At 42.6% G+C, this 18,682-nt stretch overlaps 1 protein-coding gene across 1 annotated transcript in view; it reads right to left on the reverse strand.

Moving 5' to 3' along the window:
- Positions 1-18,682, reverse strand: part of FBXW8 (F-box and WD repeat domain containing 8) — a 114,007-nt gene that overhangs the window by 81,441 nt on the left and 13,884 nt on the right. Inside the window, exons 2-4 of the mRNA XM_019950376.3 lie at positions 17,631-17,735; positions 4,983-5,147; positions 1,153-1,241 (exon numbers count right to left, since the gene is read on the reverse strand). Of these exons, the coding sequence (XP_019805935.2) occupies positions 1,153-1,241; positions 4,983-5,147; positions 17,631-17,735 (359 nt within the window). The remainder of the gene's footprint in view (positions 1-1,152; positions 1,242-4,982; positions 5,148-17,630; positions 17,736-18,682) is intronic.

Genomic DNA, 18,682 nt, shown 5'->3' on the forward strand with positions numbered 1-18,682 from the left:
AGGCTTATCTTGTTTGAAGCAAAATACTTTTACATAGGTACTACGGACCACAAAATATTAAAATAATCTGACTCTTGGAAATTTCAGTTAAGGAATGCTTCTGAAGGAAAGAGTTTTCTTTAAAGAAAAAGGCTCTCCTACTACTAAGCTGTTAAGGCCAAGGTTTGTTTCTGTTTGCTCCTCCAGGTAGAAAGCTCTTTTGGGTGTCTCGCTGCGAAGTCAATCCAGACTCAGAAGTTTAAGTGTCCTGGTCTCTAAGGCATTAAGTACACACTGTGAGAGACTAGTTCAAGACATCTTGTTAATCCAAGAAGAAAGTCATCTTCTTATTATACATTAAAGAAACACATAAAAACATCTCTGTAATAAAATATGCAGAATTCATGAAAGTGGTTTTTGGAACAGAAGCCAAAGGAATTCACACAGAAGTTAGAATTAAATTTCTCGGCAATGGAGACAAACAAAAAGCCTATTTCAGGACAAGTTAACTGCAAATACGAACTGTGTGGTGGGGAAGGAAGATTACCTGTGGCCACAGCCCTTCCTCATAATAAAGGCTTCAGAACAAGAGATCAAGAAAAGCACCTGGGGCTTCCCTGGTGGCGCAGTGGTTGAGAGTCCGCCTGCCGATGCAGGGGACACGGGTTCGTGCCCTGGTCTGGGAAGATCCCACATGCCGCGGGGCGGCTGGGCCTGTGAGCCATGGCCGCTGAGCCTGCGCGTCCGGAACCTGTGTTCCACAACGGGAGAGGCCACAGCAGTGAGAGGCCCGCATACCGCAAAAAAAAAAAAAAAGAATAGCACCTGTTTCTGCCAACACTTATTATTATTGCTTGACTTTTTTATGTCTTCATAAAATACAAACTGTTTGCCTTAATGAAAATCTAACAGAACATGCCATAAGAGTGATTTAAAAGCTCCAAAGATGCATGGACACAAATGGATCACAGAGCCGCTCCACACCACTAGCTTCAGAGCTCTCAACTACTGGAGGATACAGAGTCATGGAGACGGCCCATCTCCACGAGGGCTATAAGTGGGAAGGCACGCACTCCCAAGGGAGAATAAGGTGGCTGGGACGCAGAGGGTGGTCCATGAAAAGTGAAAGACCTTAGGATGAAGAATATTAACTGAAAAACTGTTTTCGCTTACCCAGCAATGACAACACCATCGTGAGAATGCACATCGCATAAAACCGCGTCAGGAATGTGTTCCAGCTCACTCACGGCGCCTTTGCGATTCTGCATAAGAAAAGGGGGTGCAGTTTATACTACTCTCTGGATAGCCAGGAGACAAAGCATTTCGCTCTCAACTACATTCATGGCAGTTTTTTACGGCATGGGCTGTGTCCATAGTTATCAAGACATTCGAAAGGACAGAGACAACTAATATGTTAAGCTACGTATTTATGAGTTACAAACACACTGAATGAAACTACTGGGCACGGGATGCGCGAGACGAGGGCCCTGTCCTTGAGGGGATTACAGGATGTTAACCACTCCACTCCGCAGTGGGCTGCTACTGAAGAAATGTATAAAGTGTATTTAAAAAGTCCAGTTCAGATGAGAGAAAGTAGTTAATGGTATTCTACCTGTTAACACCCCTTATTAATGCTCTCAGAATAAAATGAAAAAGTATATACAACAAGATAAAAATCAGGATGGGGAAAAGAAAAGACATTGTTTTTGACTGAGAGGTCAGAGGTTCATGGAAAGGGTATTTAAAGGAAACCCTAAAACCCATAACACAGCTGCTCCTGAGGAGGGAACTAGGTGGTAGGTGGAGAGAGGTGAGAAAGAGATGTATTTTCCAGTATATGCCCTTTTATGACTTTTGATTTACTGCATCACGATTGTTTATTTACTGATTCAAAATATGTATAAATAAAATAATTATTTTTAAAATAAAGGGAATCTTGAAGAATAGAAAGTATTTACACATGGGATGTTGGGAAGGGCAGGGCAGGACAGTTAAGCCAAAAAGCAAGCGTGAATAAAAGGTATTCAAGAACACCAAGCCATGAAAAAATACATACACATAACGGAATTGCTTTGCTGTACGCCTGAAACAATACTGCAAGTCAACTATATACTTCAATTAAAAAAAATACCAAGCCATCCATAATTTCAACTTTGCTGTACCAGCACAAGGATTAGAAATAGTGTGTGTAAGTGGCAAGCACAGTTCTTAGCACACAGCAGGTTTTCAATAAATGGTAGTTACTATTTATATTATTAGGAGACAGATGATGACATCCGTTCCATTAAAACCAATGTTTATTAAGCAGCTGTACTCCAGGCACTGTGCAAGACGACCTACATGGTGATCTCACTGAACTCGAGGACCAAGTCCAAGGCTGAGGGACACAACTGGACACATCCAAGTGGGGCTGTCCTGCTAGTGGAGACATGGGGATGGAAGGACTTGAGAATCATCTGTTCGAGGGCCACAGCCAAAATGCCAAGAACAGCAAAGCTCTTTTGAGGGACAAGCTATTGAAAGAAAAGGAGAGGGCCTGTGTGCTCACGTCCTCCACTAAGTTTCATCACGTGGCTTCCTCCCCATCAAGGGCTCCAACCCCACACTGGTATTCTGGATTAGAGAGATCCTAGAATGCTACAGTGAAATGAGTGTATGCAAACACCAGGGAAAGGAACATCATTTGCATGCTGGCTCTGAACTGCAGGTGCAGGTAAGTTCCTGCAGGTCCAGGTAAGTTCCTGCATTCACAGGTCATCCCCTGTGTGGAAGTACTGAGAACCCTGGGGTCCCTTCTCAGCTTCCTGCAACACCAACCTAGGAGATGCCAAACCAAATCACCTGCCCAACCCATCCTGAGGCTGACCATGAACAGCACCAAACCACAGCATCTGCGCGCCAAGGCCGATGCTGACTGAGCAGCAGACGCAGGCCACGTGCTGTGGGAGGGGTGTTAGATATATCATTAGACAGTCATCCTCACGACGGCGCAGAGAGCGCAGCTACTCTCAGCTCCACATTAGAGATGAGAAATCAGAGGCACACAAAGGGAAAGCATCTTGCTCTGCACTACCTTTCATGTTTTCATAAGAATTCCTTTCATTCTAGAATCACAAGAATCCCATCACTACAGTTAATGCAAGAGTCATCATCTGACATTTTACTTCTGTAGTCCTCACAGCTATAACAGTGCAGGAAATGGGCCCGAGACACTCCACAGAGAAGCCTCCCTCCGGTCTCCCTGCAGTTTGACTCCAGGTCATTCAAGCAACGACCTCTTATTGAGCACTTAACAAACACATGGCTTTGGGTTTGTTGGAGAAGAACAACAGAACAGACGTTCAGTTGGATTGTACGTAATCTGTATACTGGCATTAAGTGCTGGATGCTATGCGGCGGGTCTTTAAACCCCTTCGCTTCGGCCCCCTCCAGCCTGGGTGAGGAGGGGGCACCTGCTTCCCTCCCTAGCTTTCTAATACCAAAGAGGAAACAAAGAACTCAGCTGCTGCTTTCTCTCTTAGAATCTGACATTTATGAATTCAAGCCAGGGTACATGGAATATCTCCAGCTCTCATGCTCACGAATCTCAAAAGTATCCCTCCTTCCCAGACAGAAAGGCCCTAGTAAACGCCTCACTCTCAAGCTTTCCTTAAATTATGGCTCCTCCTGCCAGGGTCAGACCCTCTGCTTTCCGGCCCCCAGCCTGTCTAAGCAGCTTTGGCAAACCCAATGCCTGCTCTCACTTATGTCCTTCACACAGACATAACCAAGCCAATGGGCAAGAGGGCGAGGGGGCCCTCACGCGAGTTTATTACCTGGAGTGGACACACAGAGCGGGGGCCAGAGGGATCTGTACTTAGTGGTGGGTCTTCATGGCCAAGCATGGCTATGCTAATCCTCTTTAGAAGGATGGTTCTCACCCAGGGCTGATTTTGCCCTCAGGGGACATCGGACTGGTCTGAAGACTTTTTGGTTGTCAGAGCTGAGGGGAGGAAGAGAATGCTTCTGGCATATACTGGGGAGAGGCTGGACACGCTGCGGAAGATCCTGCAATGCCCAGGACAGACCTCACCGCAAAGTATTGGTCCCAAATGGCACTAGTGCTGGGGTTGAGAAACCCGAGTTAGAGGAACACTACGTCTTATTAGCTTTGCTAGGAACTGTGACGCTGCCCAGATCAAGAGTATCGGTCACTAATCAGGTTATGAGGTGACTGGGGACAGACATGCACATAGGCAATATGTCACTATCAGTAATGAGCAAAAGCTTGTTAATCTCAAAGTCTATTAGGATTGACCTTTACAGGAGGGGAAAGAATACAGTTCTGTCCCTTCCTTCCAACTGAATATCCAGCTACCCAGGTGGGAAGAAACGGGCACCACACTGCTGTCTCGTCATGCCTTAAACAGCTTTATGTAACACTGTTCTTGACAGTTATTTTCTACAGAAACACTGTTCTGTGCAAATTCATAGCTGTGATCTAATATTTCTGTAGAAATTTTGAAGTGATAAATGTTATGGAAGCAAGCCAATAGGTTATGTGAGGGAAGAGAAGACAGTACTTAGAGAAGCTTAATGATCTCCCTCTTAGAATTTACTGGAGATAGCATTTTCAGCCCCTCTTTTGTATTCAGGTGGTGCTTTCTTGGTCCATCCAGGGAGACGGTGGCAGTGAAAAGGGGCTGCACTGAGCACTAGCCTAAAGACCCCGACCACCAGAGGCGAGGGGACCGGATCCTCAGTCTCGCCCCTCCTCTCCTAGAGGACAACAGGACGCTCCCAAAGAGTGTGCTTGAAAACAAGGGCAGATACTCTAATGGGCAACAAAAGGGGCAACAAATCACCAACAGCTGAAGGGACGCTCACCATCCTCCTCCTCTCCTTGTTTTTGGCAGTTAATCTCAGGATGAAATTGGAAGGACTCGGGTGTTTAATCCCAGGCTTGGATTCCTGTGTCCTTGCAGGCTATTCCCCTACAGGTAATGATATTGGCCACTGCCTACCTTCCAGTTGGTTCTTAACATGTGTTCCTTGGCTCGGCACTCTTGGAAGATGAGCTTCCAGCAAGAATAATCGGAGATGCTGCTCTCGGGAAGGTGCCCTTCCTGCTGGCACAGCCGGTACCAGAGTACTTCATCTTCTGCAATCACCTTCCACGTCTTGCTCACCTAAAACAGCAGAAGTGACACAAATGTCAAATTCTGCAATTAGAGAAGTCCCTTGTCATCCAAAAATCAATCAACACCTTTATTACTGCCCTGGGTTTATGGCAGTATAAAATGTCTCATTAACAAAACACTCTGAGGCAAAAAAAAATACAAGCAAATGTTTCCTGTTTTATCTTTCAAGATTTCAAAATTGTTGTACTACCATCTAATATCACATTTTAAACTACTTGGTTAAATTATTTTATATATATATGTATAAAATATAAAGAGAAAAAAATACACAAATACATAAAAGGCATAAAATATACACTGTAACACGTTAATAGATATAAAATCATACACAGCTTTTCAGAACAGAATCTCTTTACTTTTCACCAATAAGCACTTGTCTTTCCATCTTATAGAGCTACAGACCAATGACCTCTGAAGTGAAGAGCTGTAATAAAATATCCATAACCCAAAACTTCTGGTCATATGAGAAATTCAGATTTATACTATGTGCAAAAACAGATTATAAATGTGTAGATTAAAAAAATTATTTAACAGAAAACTCAAGCAATTATCTAGGATGGTAAGATCTGATATAGAGAAATTAATATTATGACTGGACTGAATTTCAAATCCCAACAGTATCCAGAGGAAATGGCCATTTTAGCTATTAGTGTGTGTTTGTTTGTTTTACCACCAATGTCTTTTTTTTTTACATCTTTTTTGGAGTATAATTGCTTTACAATAGTGTGTTAGTTTCTGCTTTATAACGCAGTGTATCAGTTATACATATGTTCCCATATCTCTTCCCTCTTGCGTCTCCGTCTCTCCCACCCTCCCTATCCCACCCCTCTAGGTGGTCACAAAGCACCGAGCTGATCTCCCTGTGCTATGCGGCTGCTTCCCACTAGCTACCTATTTTACATTTTGTAGTATATATATGTCCATGCCACTCTCTCACTTTGTCCCAGCTTACCCTTCCCCCTCATATCCTCAAGTCCGTTCTCCAGTAGGTCTGTGTCTTTATTCCCATCTTACCCCTAGGTTCTTCATGACATTTTTTTCTTAGATTCCATAAATATGTGTTAGCATACTGTATTTGTCTTTCTCTTTCTGACTTACTTCACTCTGTATGACAGACTCTAGGTCCATCCACCTCACTACAAATAACTCAATTTCGTTTCTTTTTATGGCTGAGTAATATTCCATTGTATATATGTGCCACATCTTCTTTATCCATTCATCCAATGATGGACACTTAGGTTGTTTCCATCTCCTGGCTATTGTAAATAGAGCTGCAATGAACATTGTGGTACATGACTCTTTTTGAATTATGGTTTTCTCAGGGTATATGCCCAGTAGTGGGATTGCTGGGTCATATGATACTTCTATTTGTAGTTTTTTGAGGAACCTCCATACTGTTCTCCGTAGTGGCTGTACCAATTCACATTCCCACCAGCAGTGCAACAGTGTTCCCTTTTCTCCACACCCTAGCTATTAGTGCTTTGTCTTCCAACCCTAACTTTGGGGAAGGATGGATTTACTTCATCATGGGATAATGTACAAAGCTGGGCAGACTGCAAAGATGGACTCTGCTCGCAAAATGAGAAACTGATCCGGCAGATCAACATGATCTGGGGTCTGCAACACATTCTGCTTGCTGTCCACCCAAAGGCTGAGCCTCACTTCTAAGAAAGTAAGAGTCATGACCAGTGGTTCATGGTAACTTGTGCTCCTTAACACTCCCTTGGGGCCACTTCAAGACATCAAGTACTCAGACAAGAAGAGAGAACATGAGACAAAGAGAGAGCACACAGCATGTGCACGGCAGACTCTCGTTACACAAGGGTGCCTCATCTGAGAAATACCAATAGGGAGTTAGCTTCCAGGACTACAGAGTTGAAGATCTCAGAAAATCTGCTCCTCCACAAAACCAACAAGAATACTGCCAAAAATTGTCAAAATCAACTTTTTCAGAACTCTAGAAATTAACTAAAGGCTTGCAACGTTCTGAGAAGCATCTATTCAAGAAAAATGGCTGAATCTTGGTAAGAATAGCAACCTTTGTATTGTTTTCACTTGCATTAATCCCATCCTCATCCTCTAGCTCCATGGTAGCCTTGAAAACCAACAGCCTCCAACTATAGCAGCTGTAAAAACCAGCAGTCTAGCAGCTCCCAGAGAGGCCAAATGGGTTTATAGCTCTCCAAAAGTACCATCCCCAGAGAACCGTCACTATTTGGCCTGTCTGGCAGCTTGCTAGAAAGCTCTGTTCTCGAGGCTTGTCTTTATCTAATCTGACTTAGATCTAACTGTCCTATATCCAGGGCATTTGTCAGAAAAAAATAAGGGACAACTGTTTAACGGTGCAGCTGCCTGACATGGCACTACCAAGTAGGGCTAAAAGGAGGCTAATCGAAAGCCTTAAAAGGAAAACCTGGGGAGTGGGACACCCCATTATAAATATATTCAAAATACTAAAGGAAAGCATATCTAAAGAAATAAACTTATGAGCACAATGTCTCACAAAGTAGAGAATATTGACAAAGAAACAATATTTTATTTTTTTTTAAAAGAACCAAACAGGGCTTCCCTGATGGCACAGTGTTGTTAAGAATCCACCTGCCAATGCAGAGAACACGGGTTTGAGCCTGGTCCGGGAAGATCCCACATGCCACGGAGCAACTAAGCCCATGTGCCACAACTACTGAGCCTGCGCTCTAGAGCCCACGAGCCACAACTACTGAAGCCCACACACCTAGAGCCCGTGCTCCACAAGAGAAGCCACCACAATGAGAAGCCCGTGCACCACAACAAAGAGTAGCCCCCGCTCGCCACAACTAGAGAAAGCCTGCATGCAGCAACGAAGACCCAACATACTTAAATAAACTTCTTTAAAAAAAAAAAAGAAGGTAGTAATATAGGAAAAGAGGAACAAAAAAACATACTGACAGCTCCTTAAATGGCTGAAGGCAGCCATCACATTTCCCCTTAGTCACTTCTTCACTGGTCTAAACATACCCATTTTCTCCAACTAATTGTCATAGGACTAGCTCCCCTACCCATTATCTCTGAAATGTACCCTAGTATTTATGCACCTCTGGTGTCCCTCTTCAAAAGTGATACTCAGGACTAAACAATACCCCAGATATAGACTGTCAAGTGCCATGAACAAAAGGATTTTATCAGATACTAATTTGCTACTTCACTTGAAGATACATCCTCATGGTTACAGAACGTATGGTCCAGAGCTTCTGGAGTCTGTTTATTTTATTAAATATTTAAGGCAGACAAATAGGTATATATTACAAACACCCATGGATACACCACCCTGCTTAAGAAATATTACCAATAAGCTTAAAACTCCTGTGCATCTCCCAGTGTCCACATCCTTTTCTCACCAACAGTAACCTCAGTTCGGTATTTATCAATCTTCAGAGTCTTTTTAAATACAAGTTGCAATTAAAGAAAAATAAATTCCCCATTTCTTACTCACACTATTATGTCTTAAACTTAAATTCTTAACTTTCTAAACTTTCTATCCATTTTAAATCCCAGCTCATCACACATACCCACCCCCAGCATTTTATATCATTTTTGCATCTCAATTCTGTCATCCATTGTAGGTATGCTACTTTTCCTTTACATAAGTCATCAGCAAAATACAGTCTGTGGGGCTTCATGTCTTAATTATTTTAAAAAATTAAGCAGGATAGGGCTGAGGACGGAGCCCGTGGCAAACCACTAGAGCCCTCCCCCAAGGCTGCCATGGATCCATTAAGCAGCCCACCCCAGGCACGGCCACAGCATCAGTTACAAATCCACTTAACCACACTGTCATCCCACACTTCTCCATCTTAGCCATAAGGGCATCGGGGAAACAAACCCTCATCTGATCACAAGTGGTCAGGAAATAAAGAATGGGATAATGACTCGGTAACACTGGAGTTCCAGTTTCGACTAGACAGAACACCATGGTTTTATTTTTGGCATGTTTGGTCCACAGCTGAGCCTGTCCATGACACTGGGTGGTGTCTGTCCATCTGTCTGTGCCAAAGTGAGTCTCAGCACTAGGCAATCATGAAGCACAGACAGGGACAGACCAACATCAGCTGTGACGGAGCCAGGCTACAGCTCAAATAGCTCCAGAGCAGAGTATTTCTGCCACAGGCCCCTGCAATTCAGGGTTAAATAAAGTATAAGGGTGAACACACAGACACCCTCATGGCTTCTCAAAGGCACAAAGTGCTAGCTAACCACACGGCAGTTTACTCTGATCCCTGGGATACATCAGCCCTTTTTTGTAAAAATTATAAAATGTAAAATTTTGTAGAATTTATGAAATGTAACTACTAGACGAAAGACCCAGACTCATTATTTCACTACACAGACCAGCACTTCCTAAAGCATATTCAATAGAATAGCAGCTCCTTAGGGTATTAATAAGTTATTTTAAAAAAGGATTCCACGGTCACACGAGTTTGGAGAACACTGGTTTAAACAAAACTAAGCAGGACTCTTCACTGCAGAACTTCTCAGAGCTTTTAGCAGACTGACACGTGTTGCATATCTCTAAGAAGGAAATATAAGAGGCTGCATTCCTCGAACTTATCTGGCTCCTGAACTCTTCTTACAAGGAGTGTCTCAAAAGCCCAGTGTCCTCCAGAAGACACCTTACAGAACATTGATATGAGTATCAGTCAGTCAGTTAAAACATATGTTGGGCACCAACTGTATGCGGGCACTAAGGCCAGCAATTCTTATCTACTTTCCACCTCAACCTGCCAAACTGACACCTTTGCAGGTGGGTGACACCCCACGGACATGACCAGATTGGGGCCGCCTGCCCATGGCTGGGGAAGCTAGAGGGAAAAGTTCTGGTCTCTGCCCTTACAGTCGAGTTGGATCACAAGACTGGCCCCCAACAGCGGGTAATCTTTGTAATTCTGCAGTCCAAAAATTAGCTACAAGGCTGCACTTTGTTAGATGAAGCCAGTGAATCATCATCATTTCAGGAGAATCCAAATTCAATGCTCAGTGACTACAAACTAGAATATCCCAATTAAACATTCTGGATGAGTTTTAATGAGTACTAAACTGTACAAGTTCCAGCCACTTTAAAATAGAGAAACTTTTCAGAGACTTTCAAGAACTCTCAAATACATGTCAGACCTTAAAAATCTTGGAAGCCGAAAACATTTTTTTATATCAGCTTCGAAGAAAATGTCAAATTGTCTTAAATAACACAGTCTGAAATTTGTACAACAGGGTTATGGGATAAAAACCTGAGAACAAAACATTGATGTTTCGGTGCATCATCCCCACCACTGACCCCTAGACCACAGGGCCTCTTCTGTAGAAAATAATATTCAGGATAAAGTTTAATCCTGGAAAACAAACAATAAAGCTCTTTGAGGGATTTATAAAAGCTAGAGGTGAGAATTACTTCCAAAAAGGGATCAGGATTGTATCTACGATCAGGTATTGAACACAGAAATGTGCCAACAATTTCTTTAGCAAATGATAAAGAGAGGGTTGTCTTTTTATTCTTCTTGTAAAGGAGAACAAAAATGATAGGCTTTAAGAATTTCTTTCAATCCTGAAGGGGGAAAAAATCAACAAGAAAAACACCTAGTCAAACTTTCACAAGTAAATTTTAAAGAGTCTCACCAAAAGGAAATCTAATTGTTTTGATTTCTTAAATTACATTAAATCTAGAAAGTTTACGAGCCTGAATTTTCCAAAGGCCTAATGGTCTTTCTTTAATACACCAGGATTGGACTGGCCCTGCCCAGTAAAAGCCCCACTGAGTGAGCCTCAGCTGCAAGAATTTGCTAATAAAAGTGTCTCCAGCATTTTGCTTTATAGCACCACTATGAATTGCAGCATTAAAAGAAAAAAAATTAAAAAGCCCTTGACTCAAAAACTAGCTTTATTAACTCTGCCTGGATTAAGGTTACCAGTGAGGCCCACAACAGGGGAAAAAGTGTCACTGTTCCAGTCACACAATGACATAATGAAGTCTACCTGGGGAGGACACACCACTGACCTCCCATTGCTAAACCCAGCAGTCTCTTCTCAGTCCTCCTCTCACTTGACCGCTTATTACCTTTGATCACTTTCACCTCCTTGAAAACTGCCCTCCCTTGGTTCAGAGGACTGTGCACGCTAGGTTTCTTCCCAGCTCACAGGTACCGCCTTCTCAGTCTGCTTATCGTCTACTCACTGTCTGTGCCAGGGCCCAACCCCTAATCTCCTCCTCTATCTACACTCACTTTCCTGATGATCTCGTTCAGTTTCCTGGCTTTAAATACCATTCATGTGCTGACTGCTTCCAAATTGATATCTTCAACCCTGAGTTCAACCCAGAACTCATCTGCAGCCTCACATTCAAGTACTGATCTTCCCCCCAAACTTGCTCATCCCACCATTTTCCCCTCATTAGTAATGGTAACCTCATCCACCCAGTTGCTCAGGCCAAACACCCTGGAGTCCTGTTGACTCTTCCTCCTCTCCCCACACCCAACCCATCAGCAACCCTGACTCCACCCACTTCTACCAGCACAGTCCTGGTCCAAACCACCATGTAGCCTTCCAACTGGTCTCCTTGCTGCCGGCCTTGTTCCCCGGCATATTCTTCACATGGCAGGGAAAATGATCCCTTTTAACATATAAGTCAGACCTTGTCACTCCTCTGATTAAAACACTTCAATGGCTTCCCATCTCATTCAGAATAAAAGTTCAAGTTCTATTAACAGATTAAGTGCCTTCTGAATTTGGACCATCTCTCCTTCTCTTAGCCCTGTCTGCTCACTACATCCCTGTGTTAGTTTCCTATTGATATTCTAACACCTTATCACAAACTTATGGCTTTAAATGACCCACATTTATTCTCTTACAGTTCTGGGGGCCAGAAGTCTAAAATCAAGGTGTTGGGGGAACTCCCTGGTGGTCCACGTTTCCACTGCAGGAGGCACGGGTTCAATCCCAGGTCAGGGAACTAAGACCCCATAAGCTGCACAGCGTGGCCAAAAAATAAAATAAAATCAAGGTGTTGGCAACAGGGTTGCATTCCTCCTGGAGGTTTCAGGGGACGATCTGTTTCTTTACCTTTTCCAGCTTTGAGGGGCCACGTACATTCCTTCGCTTGCAGCCCCTTCCTCCATTTTCAAAGCCAGCAACATAGCATCTCCTCTCCTCTCTGACCTCCTGCCTCCCTCTAAGGAGCTCTGTAGTCACAATGAACCCACCTGGATAATCCAAGATCACTCCATGTGAAGATCCTTAACTTACATCTGCAAAGGTCTTTTTACCATAAAAGATAACGTAGTCACAGGCCTGAGGATTAGGGCATGAACATCTCAGGGAGGCCATTACTCAGTTGCCACAGCCTAGCCAGTCTGACCTTCCTGCTGTTCCTCACACAACAGGTACACTCACCTCAAAGCCTCTGCACCTGCTATTCCCCTCTGCCAGAGACCAGCCCAGCTTCCTTCTTCCCTCCTTCAGGTCTCTGCTGAAAGGTCACCTTCTCTATGAAGTCTTCCCTGGCCACCCTAGATGATGCAACCCCCAACATCATCTCTGCGTCTCATTTTTCTCCATAGCACTTACCACCATCAGATATATTCTATATTTAATGATATTATTTACTGCACATAATGTAAAGCTTTCCAAAAGGCAGGGGTTTTTATGTTTTGTTCACCGTCTAGAATGGTACATGGCACAGAGTAGGCCCTCTGTAAATAACCGAATGAGAAGAATAAGTCCAATTTTTTTTTAAGTTCAACACCTAAAAAAACTGGATTGCTGGGCATATACCCAGAGAAAACCATAATTCAAGAAGACACACGCACCCCAATGTTCACTGCAGCACTATTTACAATAGCCAGGTCATGCATGGATGCAACCTAAATGCCCATCGACAGACAAATGGATAAAGAAGATGTGGTACATATATACAATGGAATGTTACTCAGCCATAAAAAGGAATGAAATTGGATCATTTGTAGAGACATGGATGGATCTAGAGACTGTCATACAGAGTGAAGTAAGTCAGAAATAGAAAAACAAATATCGCATATTAACGCATATATGTGGAACCTAGAAAAATGGTACAGATGAACCAGTCTGCAAGGCACAAACAGAGACACAGATGTAGAGAACAAATGTATGGACATCAAGGGGGGAAAGTGGTGATGGGGGGTGGTGGTGGTGTGATGAATTGGGAGGTTGGGATTGACATGTATACACTAATATATATAAAATAGATAACTAATAAGAACCTGCTGTATAAAAAATAAAATAAAATTCAAAAATTACAAAAAAACTGGATTGGTTTTATTTTCAAAGGTCAGCTCCTGGCATGTGCTGCTCTCAGAAGGCTTTGACTTTCTTATTCAAATATAATCTCTTGCTTTCTGATTTTTTTCTCTTTTAAGTTTTAATATGAAAAATTTCAACCACACAAAAGTAAAGTGAACAGCGTAATAAACTCCCAAGTCACCCCCACTCTGTTCAAATGACTATCAATATTTTGCCATTCTTGTTTCATCTAGTTCCCCATCTTTTTTTCTGGAGTTGCTTTGGTTCTCCCTAACCCCTTTTAGAGGGAGCAGCCACTGCAACCTGGGGAATTAAAAGGAAACTCCTGTGGATGCCTGGGTGTCAGGCATGCACATATCTCCCTGAGAGAAGTCTGGGGGCAAAGGTGGAAATTAAGAACTAAAGGAATCCTGCCAGCAACTACAGGTCCTCAGAATAATTTCTGCTCTGAAAATCAACCAGGCACACTTGGCTCTAAATTTCCAACCTTTAAAAATGTCATTAAGATCTGTAGCTAGAAAAACTCAAATTTTAGTTTCTCCTATTTGGACATATGGGAAGATCATAAGATCACATTTGCCTTGAAACTTGAAATATCATAATCTAATACACTGGGCTTTAGTTCCAGAGCTACTTATTTATTTTGGTAATACCTACTTCTTGCTTGCCAATTTTAACATAAATCTTAAGTTTTTAACCTCTCCCATCTTCCTTCTTTTTCTGTATTACATTCTTCAAGGACGTTTTTCTACCTTTTACTTGAAAATCATGGCCCTGTTGCCTTTGCAACTCTATTTCTAAACTTACACATTAGGAAATACACATAAAATATATGCTAAAATTGAAAATGAAAAAATAAAGTTATAGAGATGGAGAACAAATTCGAGGTTGCCAGGGGTTAGGGAAGGGCATGGCTATAAGAGTAGCAGGACTCTTGTGATGAAAATTCTGTATCTTGACCGTGTGGTCACTCAAATCTACACACGTGATAGAACTGCGTAGACTTAAATACACACAAATAAGAGTGTATTAAACTGATGAAATCTGAGTAAGCTCCATGGACTTTGCAAATGTCAATTCCTCGTTTTGATATTGGGCTACAGTCTGCAAGACATTACCAATGGAGGAAACTGGGGGAAGGGTACACAGAACTTCCCTGCACTATTTTTTGCAACTTATGAATTTCTAATTACTTTTAAAGTTTTTTAAATGAACATTGGTAAATACTTAAAAACCTTTACTCCTTAGAATTACTCATGTTGTAATATAACAGCACACTCACTTTTCTCATAAAAACCAAACAATTTTGTAATTTCGAAATCGACAATTTTGTCATTGTTGTCCATTTTAAAATATTACCCTTTAAAGTGTTTGGAAATCCTGTGGACACACACACACAAAAGAACAAAAAATTCTAAGTAGCGAAATGATAAACTGCTCAATGAACCGCCCCAAGCATAACTGCTTACTAAAACCCACACTGTTTGAGACATCCCAGCATGATACTCTCCCACAGAGATACTAAATCCCTCGAGGGACAAGTATGGATACCAAGGAGCTAGAGGTCAGCATTCAGGGTACACAGGACCACAAACTAACGTAAGGGGGCTTTAGTTTTGAAGCGTAAAGCCTCACAAAGCAGAAAAGAGAGGGGATGCAGAAAGGAGACAAAGTCAAGCGCCAAATCGATTCCCCAGTACAGTCTGTGGCATAATGAAACCTCAGAAGTCCGCCCCAATCAGGGTTCCTTACTGTTAGTCAGTTGCCAATTTGGCATAAGGATCTAAGCAAACAGGTTTTCTCCAAGGGCACACATATAGTTTATGGTGCCAATTCCACATAACTGGCCCGACCACTTTCACTGAAATCCCAAGGCGGCTAGATTAAAAGAGAACCAGAGAGAAAGAGCGAGACGGAGAGAGCGAGCCCCCTCTAAAATAAAATCATAAAGCAGCAGGACACTCCATTCAACAGAAGGCCCTTTTCCTGTTTCAAAAATAAAAACACCACGAGAAACAAATGAAAATGCTACTTATTTTTATTACTTTGTGGTTTTCTTTTAATGCTTGAAAAAAACAAAGCCAAGTCACAAACTACTGGCCATCCATCGTCATCTTTGTGCAAAAGCTCTACGAAAAAAATCCTGGCTTAGAAGATCAGAGCCACCTCAGGGGTTCTGTTTAAGTATATTTTCTAATCTTATACATGTGCTCTAAAAATTAGGTTCAACCACAAAAACCCAAATCCAACTGGCCCAAGAGGGAAGAATTCTGGTGCACGATTGGACTACTGTGTTGCAAATTAAACTGTTCACACCTGCAGAATAATCTCACCAGCATAACCAATCTACCCTGGAATGCAGCCCCACGGTACCAAAAGGGGGATTTCTTCTTCCACCAGATCCTATCTTTCACTGATAAACTCTTTGGATGAGAAAACCAGCAGCAGATGTGAAAGCCACATGGCCCTCTACAAAGCAGGAGAGCAAAAGCAACGTAAAAAGAAATGATTCCTTAAACAGCAGCTCCCTATCAAGAATGAAGATTTTATCATCTAAGGCTGACTTTGTGGAAAGCTAGCTATTGGATAGACCCTGTTCCAAGACTTTGGCTAACAGCATCAGGCTGAAATCCAGGAGCTGGACTCGTTTAGCTACACCCTTGTTTTCAACTCTTGGGAACAGGGCCAATGTGTAAAGTTAGAATATAACAAATCCAACTTCCAAGGCAAAGAAGAAGACAATGTAGGTACTCTTACTTCATGCGGTCGATAGGCTCTGAGCATGGTTTACACTTCAAACATTTTTATTTTGTGAATTTTAGCCTCTGCATAGTTTCTTCCGAAGGATTTCCACACCCTGCATCAAAAAATATTTGCCAATACCCCCCCTTAACTGATGCTGTGGCAATCAAAAATACTGAACACTTTCTCAAATTCATATTTAAGTAGAAAAATAGTTTTGATTAAGCAAAATGCTTCACAATAGGGTAAAACCATAATAGGGGAATAAAGTAAAACCAGAAACTCTCTAAATTGTCCTGTATTTTGTGTCATTTCACTGAACTGCCATGAAGTTAGACAGCTCTAGAGTCTGTCTAGTTTTCACCACCCTCAAACTGCCTTAATATTTTTACCTGCATATTCATGGTGGTGTTTCGGATTTTTATTGTATAGTTCTCCTACCACTCAATTTCACCAAACTCTTTCTCCTGAAGGTACAGAAACTTGTATCAAATGCATTATAGGATTCAGGGATGGGAAACAGTAACCACTAAACAAATTACTTCTTTGGCAATGGATACTCCAGTGCCTTCTGGGAACACAGCTGTCCATGAAAAGCCAAATGGTCAATCACATACACATTTAACTTATGAGAAATTAGACATTCTTCACCAAAAGGAAGAGAACAACAGACTAACTTTAATAATATAAATGCTTGCCTCTTAAAGCACGGCCAAAGCCACACTTGGCATCACCTGGTAGAAATGCAGATAATTGGGCCACACCCCAGACCTCCTGAACCCGAATTAGCATTTTATCAAGATCCCCTGTGATTCATGCACACAATAAAGTCCAGCCTAGACTGTATCTCCCACCATTCCACGCCATGGGCACGTGCCCCAGAGTAGGCATGAGATGGGTGACGCTGATCTGCAGTTCCCTCAGTGGATCTCAGCTCTCACATGCCTCTCGCCTCACTAAGTGGAATTCTGATGTTTGAAGGGTAATTTGGATCATACAGTGGAACATGACTTCACTGTTTTGTCCCCAGGCTGACCCTCAGCTCCCAACCTAACGACTGGCGTGACTGAACCAAGGCCTTGCATCTTTGCATTAGAAACGGTGAGGACATTAACAGGTCTGGCGATCTCAGTAAAGGCAAGTACAACCTTGTCAGCCTTGAGCACGCTGCCACCGGTCAGCCATAACTCAGACTGCAGGAGGAACACAGCTCTGGGACAGACGGTCACAAAAAGATAAACATGACATGGTGATATGGAACATAATCGTTTATGTTCAAGGTTGCTTTCCTTCAAGTAAAGCTGCTATCCAACTCATTATTTCTTTAAAGTTTGTCATTCTGTAAAGTAAATTTCTGCTATGGAAGAGCTTCCCATACTTGAATTACACATGTAGGTAAATCCTGACCATCCATTAATGACAGCTTACCTGCGCACACCTTCCTAGTTCTTTTCTGTCCAGATACTGAAATATATTGATTGCCAACTCGTACGGCAGTTGGATATCAAAGAAGGGCACGTCATCCATTTCATTCTGAGGAGGAAAAATAAAAGAAACAAGCTTAAGATTCTGAGATATGAAAATGTTCATATTTACAGGCCCTTTAATGACCAGCAATAGCCTTAAGTGGTGACAAGAGAGACGATGCTGATTCCCAGGAGAAGCAAAGCGTTCTCACTATTCTGCAGAGCAGAGTCATGGAACTAATTCAGAGCTTGACAGCTACTCTCAATTCTCCAACCCCCACAAGCTTACCCTCCTTACATTCACTTATAAACTCCACAAGACCATTTCCCGTAATGCTTCAGAAAGGAGAAGCAGGGGTACCATCTCACAACCTGGCGTGTGCCACAGGAATCAGTGCAAAGGTTTGTGGAAAACCTCTCAGCTTCTAAGGAAAGGTGAGTGGTAGGCAGCCAAGAAAGAGCCTTGGAATCAGGGAGGCCACTGGTCCTTCCAGGACAACTGCTACTAGCCCCCAACTTGGAGGGGGGTGAATGCCCACAGCGAAGAAATGCTGACCTAGGTCACTGCAGTGTTTTCATCAGGAAGAGGGGGATAGGGCTGTGAATGTGAGCAAAAAGTAAACAAATGAAGTGCTGCTCTTGAGTAAGGTGAGTCCGTCTCCCCGTGGCCACAGGAGAAGCACAAGGTTTCCTAATGCACCCAGGGGCTTGTGCTGCTTAACCTGAGTGAGCCAGTGCAAACAGAGCAGTTCTTCTTCGGTGTCATTTATTAATGTGGAGAAATTAGAGCTTGCCTGCCTTTGGATAAGCAATTAGGGATGAGGTAACAGGCTTTATTTGAGAGATAAGGCTGTCATGACGATCCTGGTAGCACAAAGAAATACGAGGGTGAAACAGAAAAAAGGCCAAGTGTGCACATGGATCCCTCTGCCTGTTCCCGACTCCACCTGCCAAAGCTCACTTTGGTGTGTGCTCCTGTAAAGCTGGGGAAAGCAGAGCTCTGCATCCCAACAA

The sequence above is a fragment of the Tursiops truncatus genome, chromosome 13 (genome assembly GCF_011762595.2).
Source record: "Tursiops truncatus isolate mTurTru1 chromosome 13, mTurTru1.mat.Y, whole genome shotgun sequence".
Classification (NCBI taxonomy): Eukaryota; Metazoa; Chordata; class Mammalia; order Artiodactyla; family Delphinidae; genus Tursiops; species Tursiops truncatus.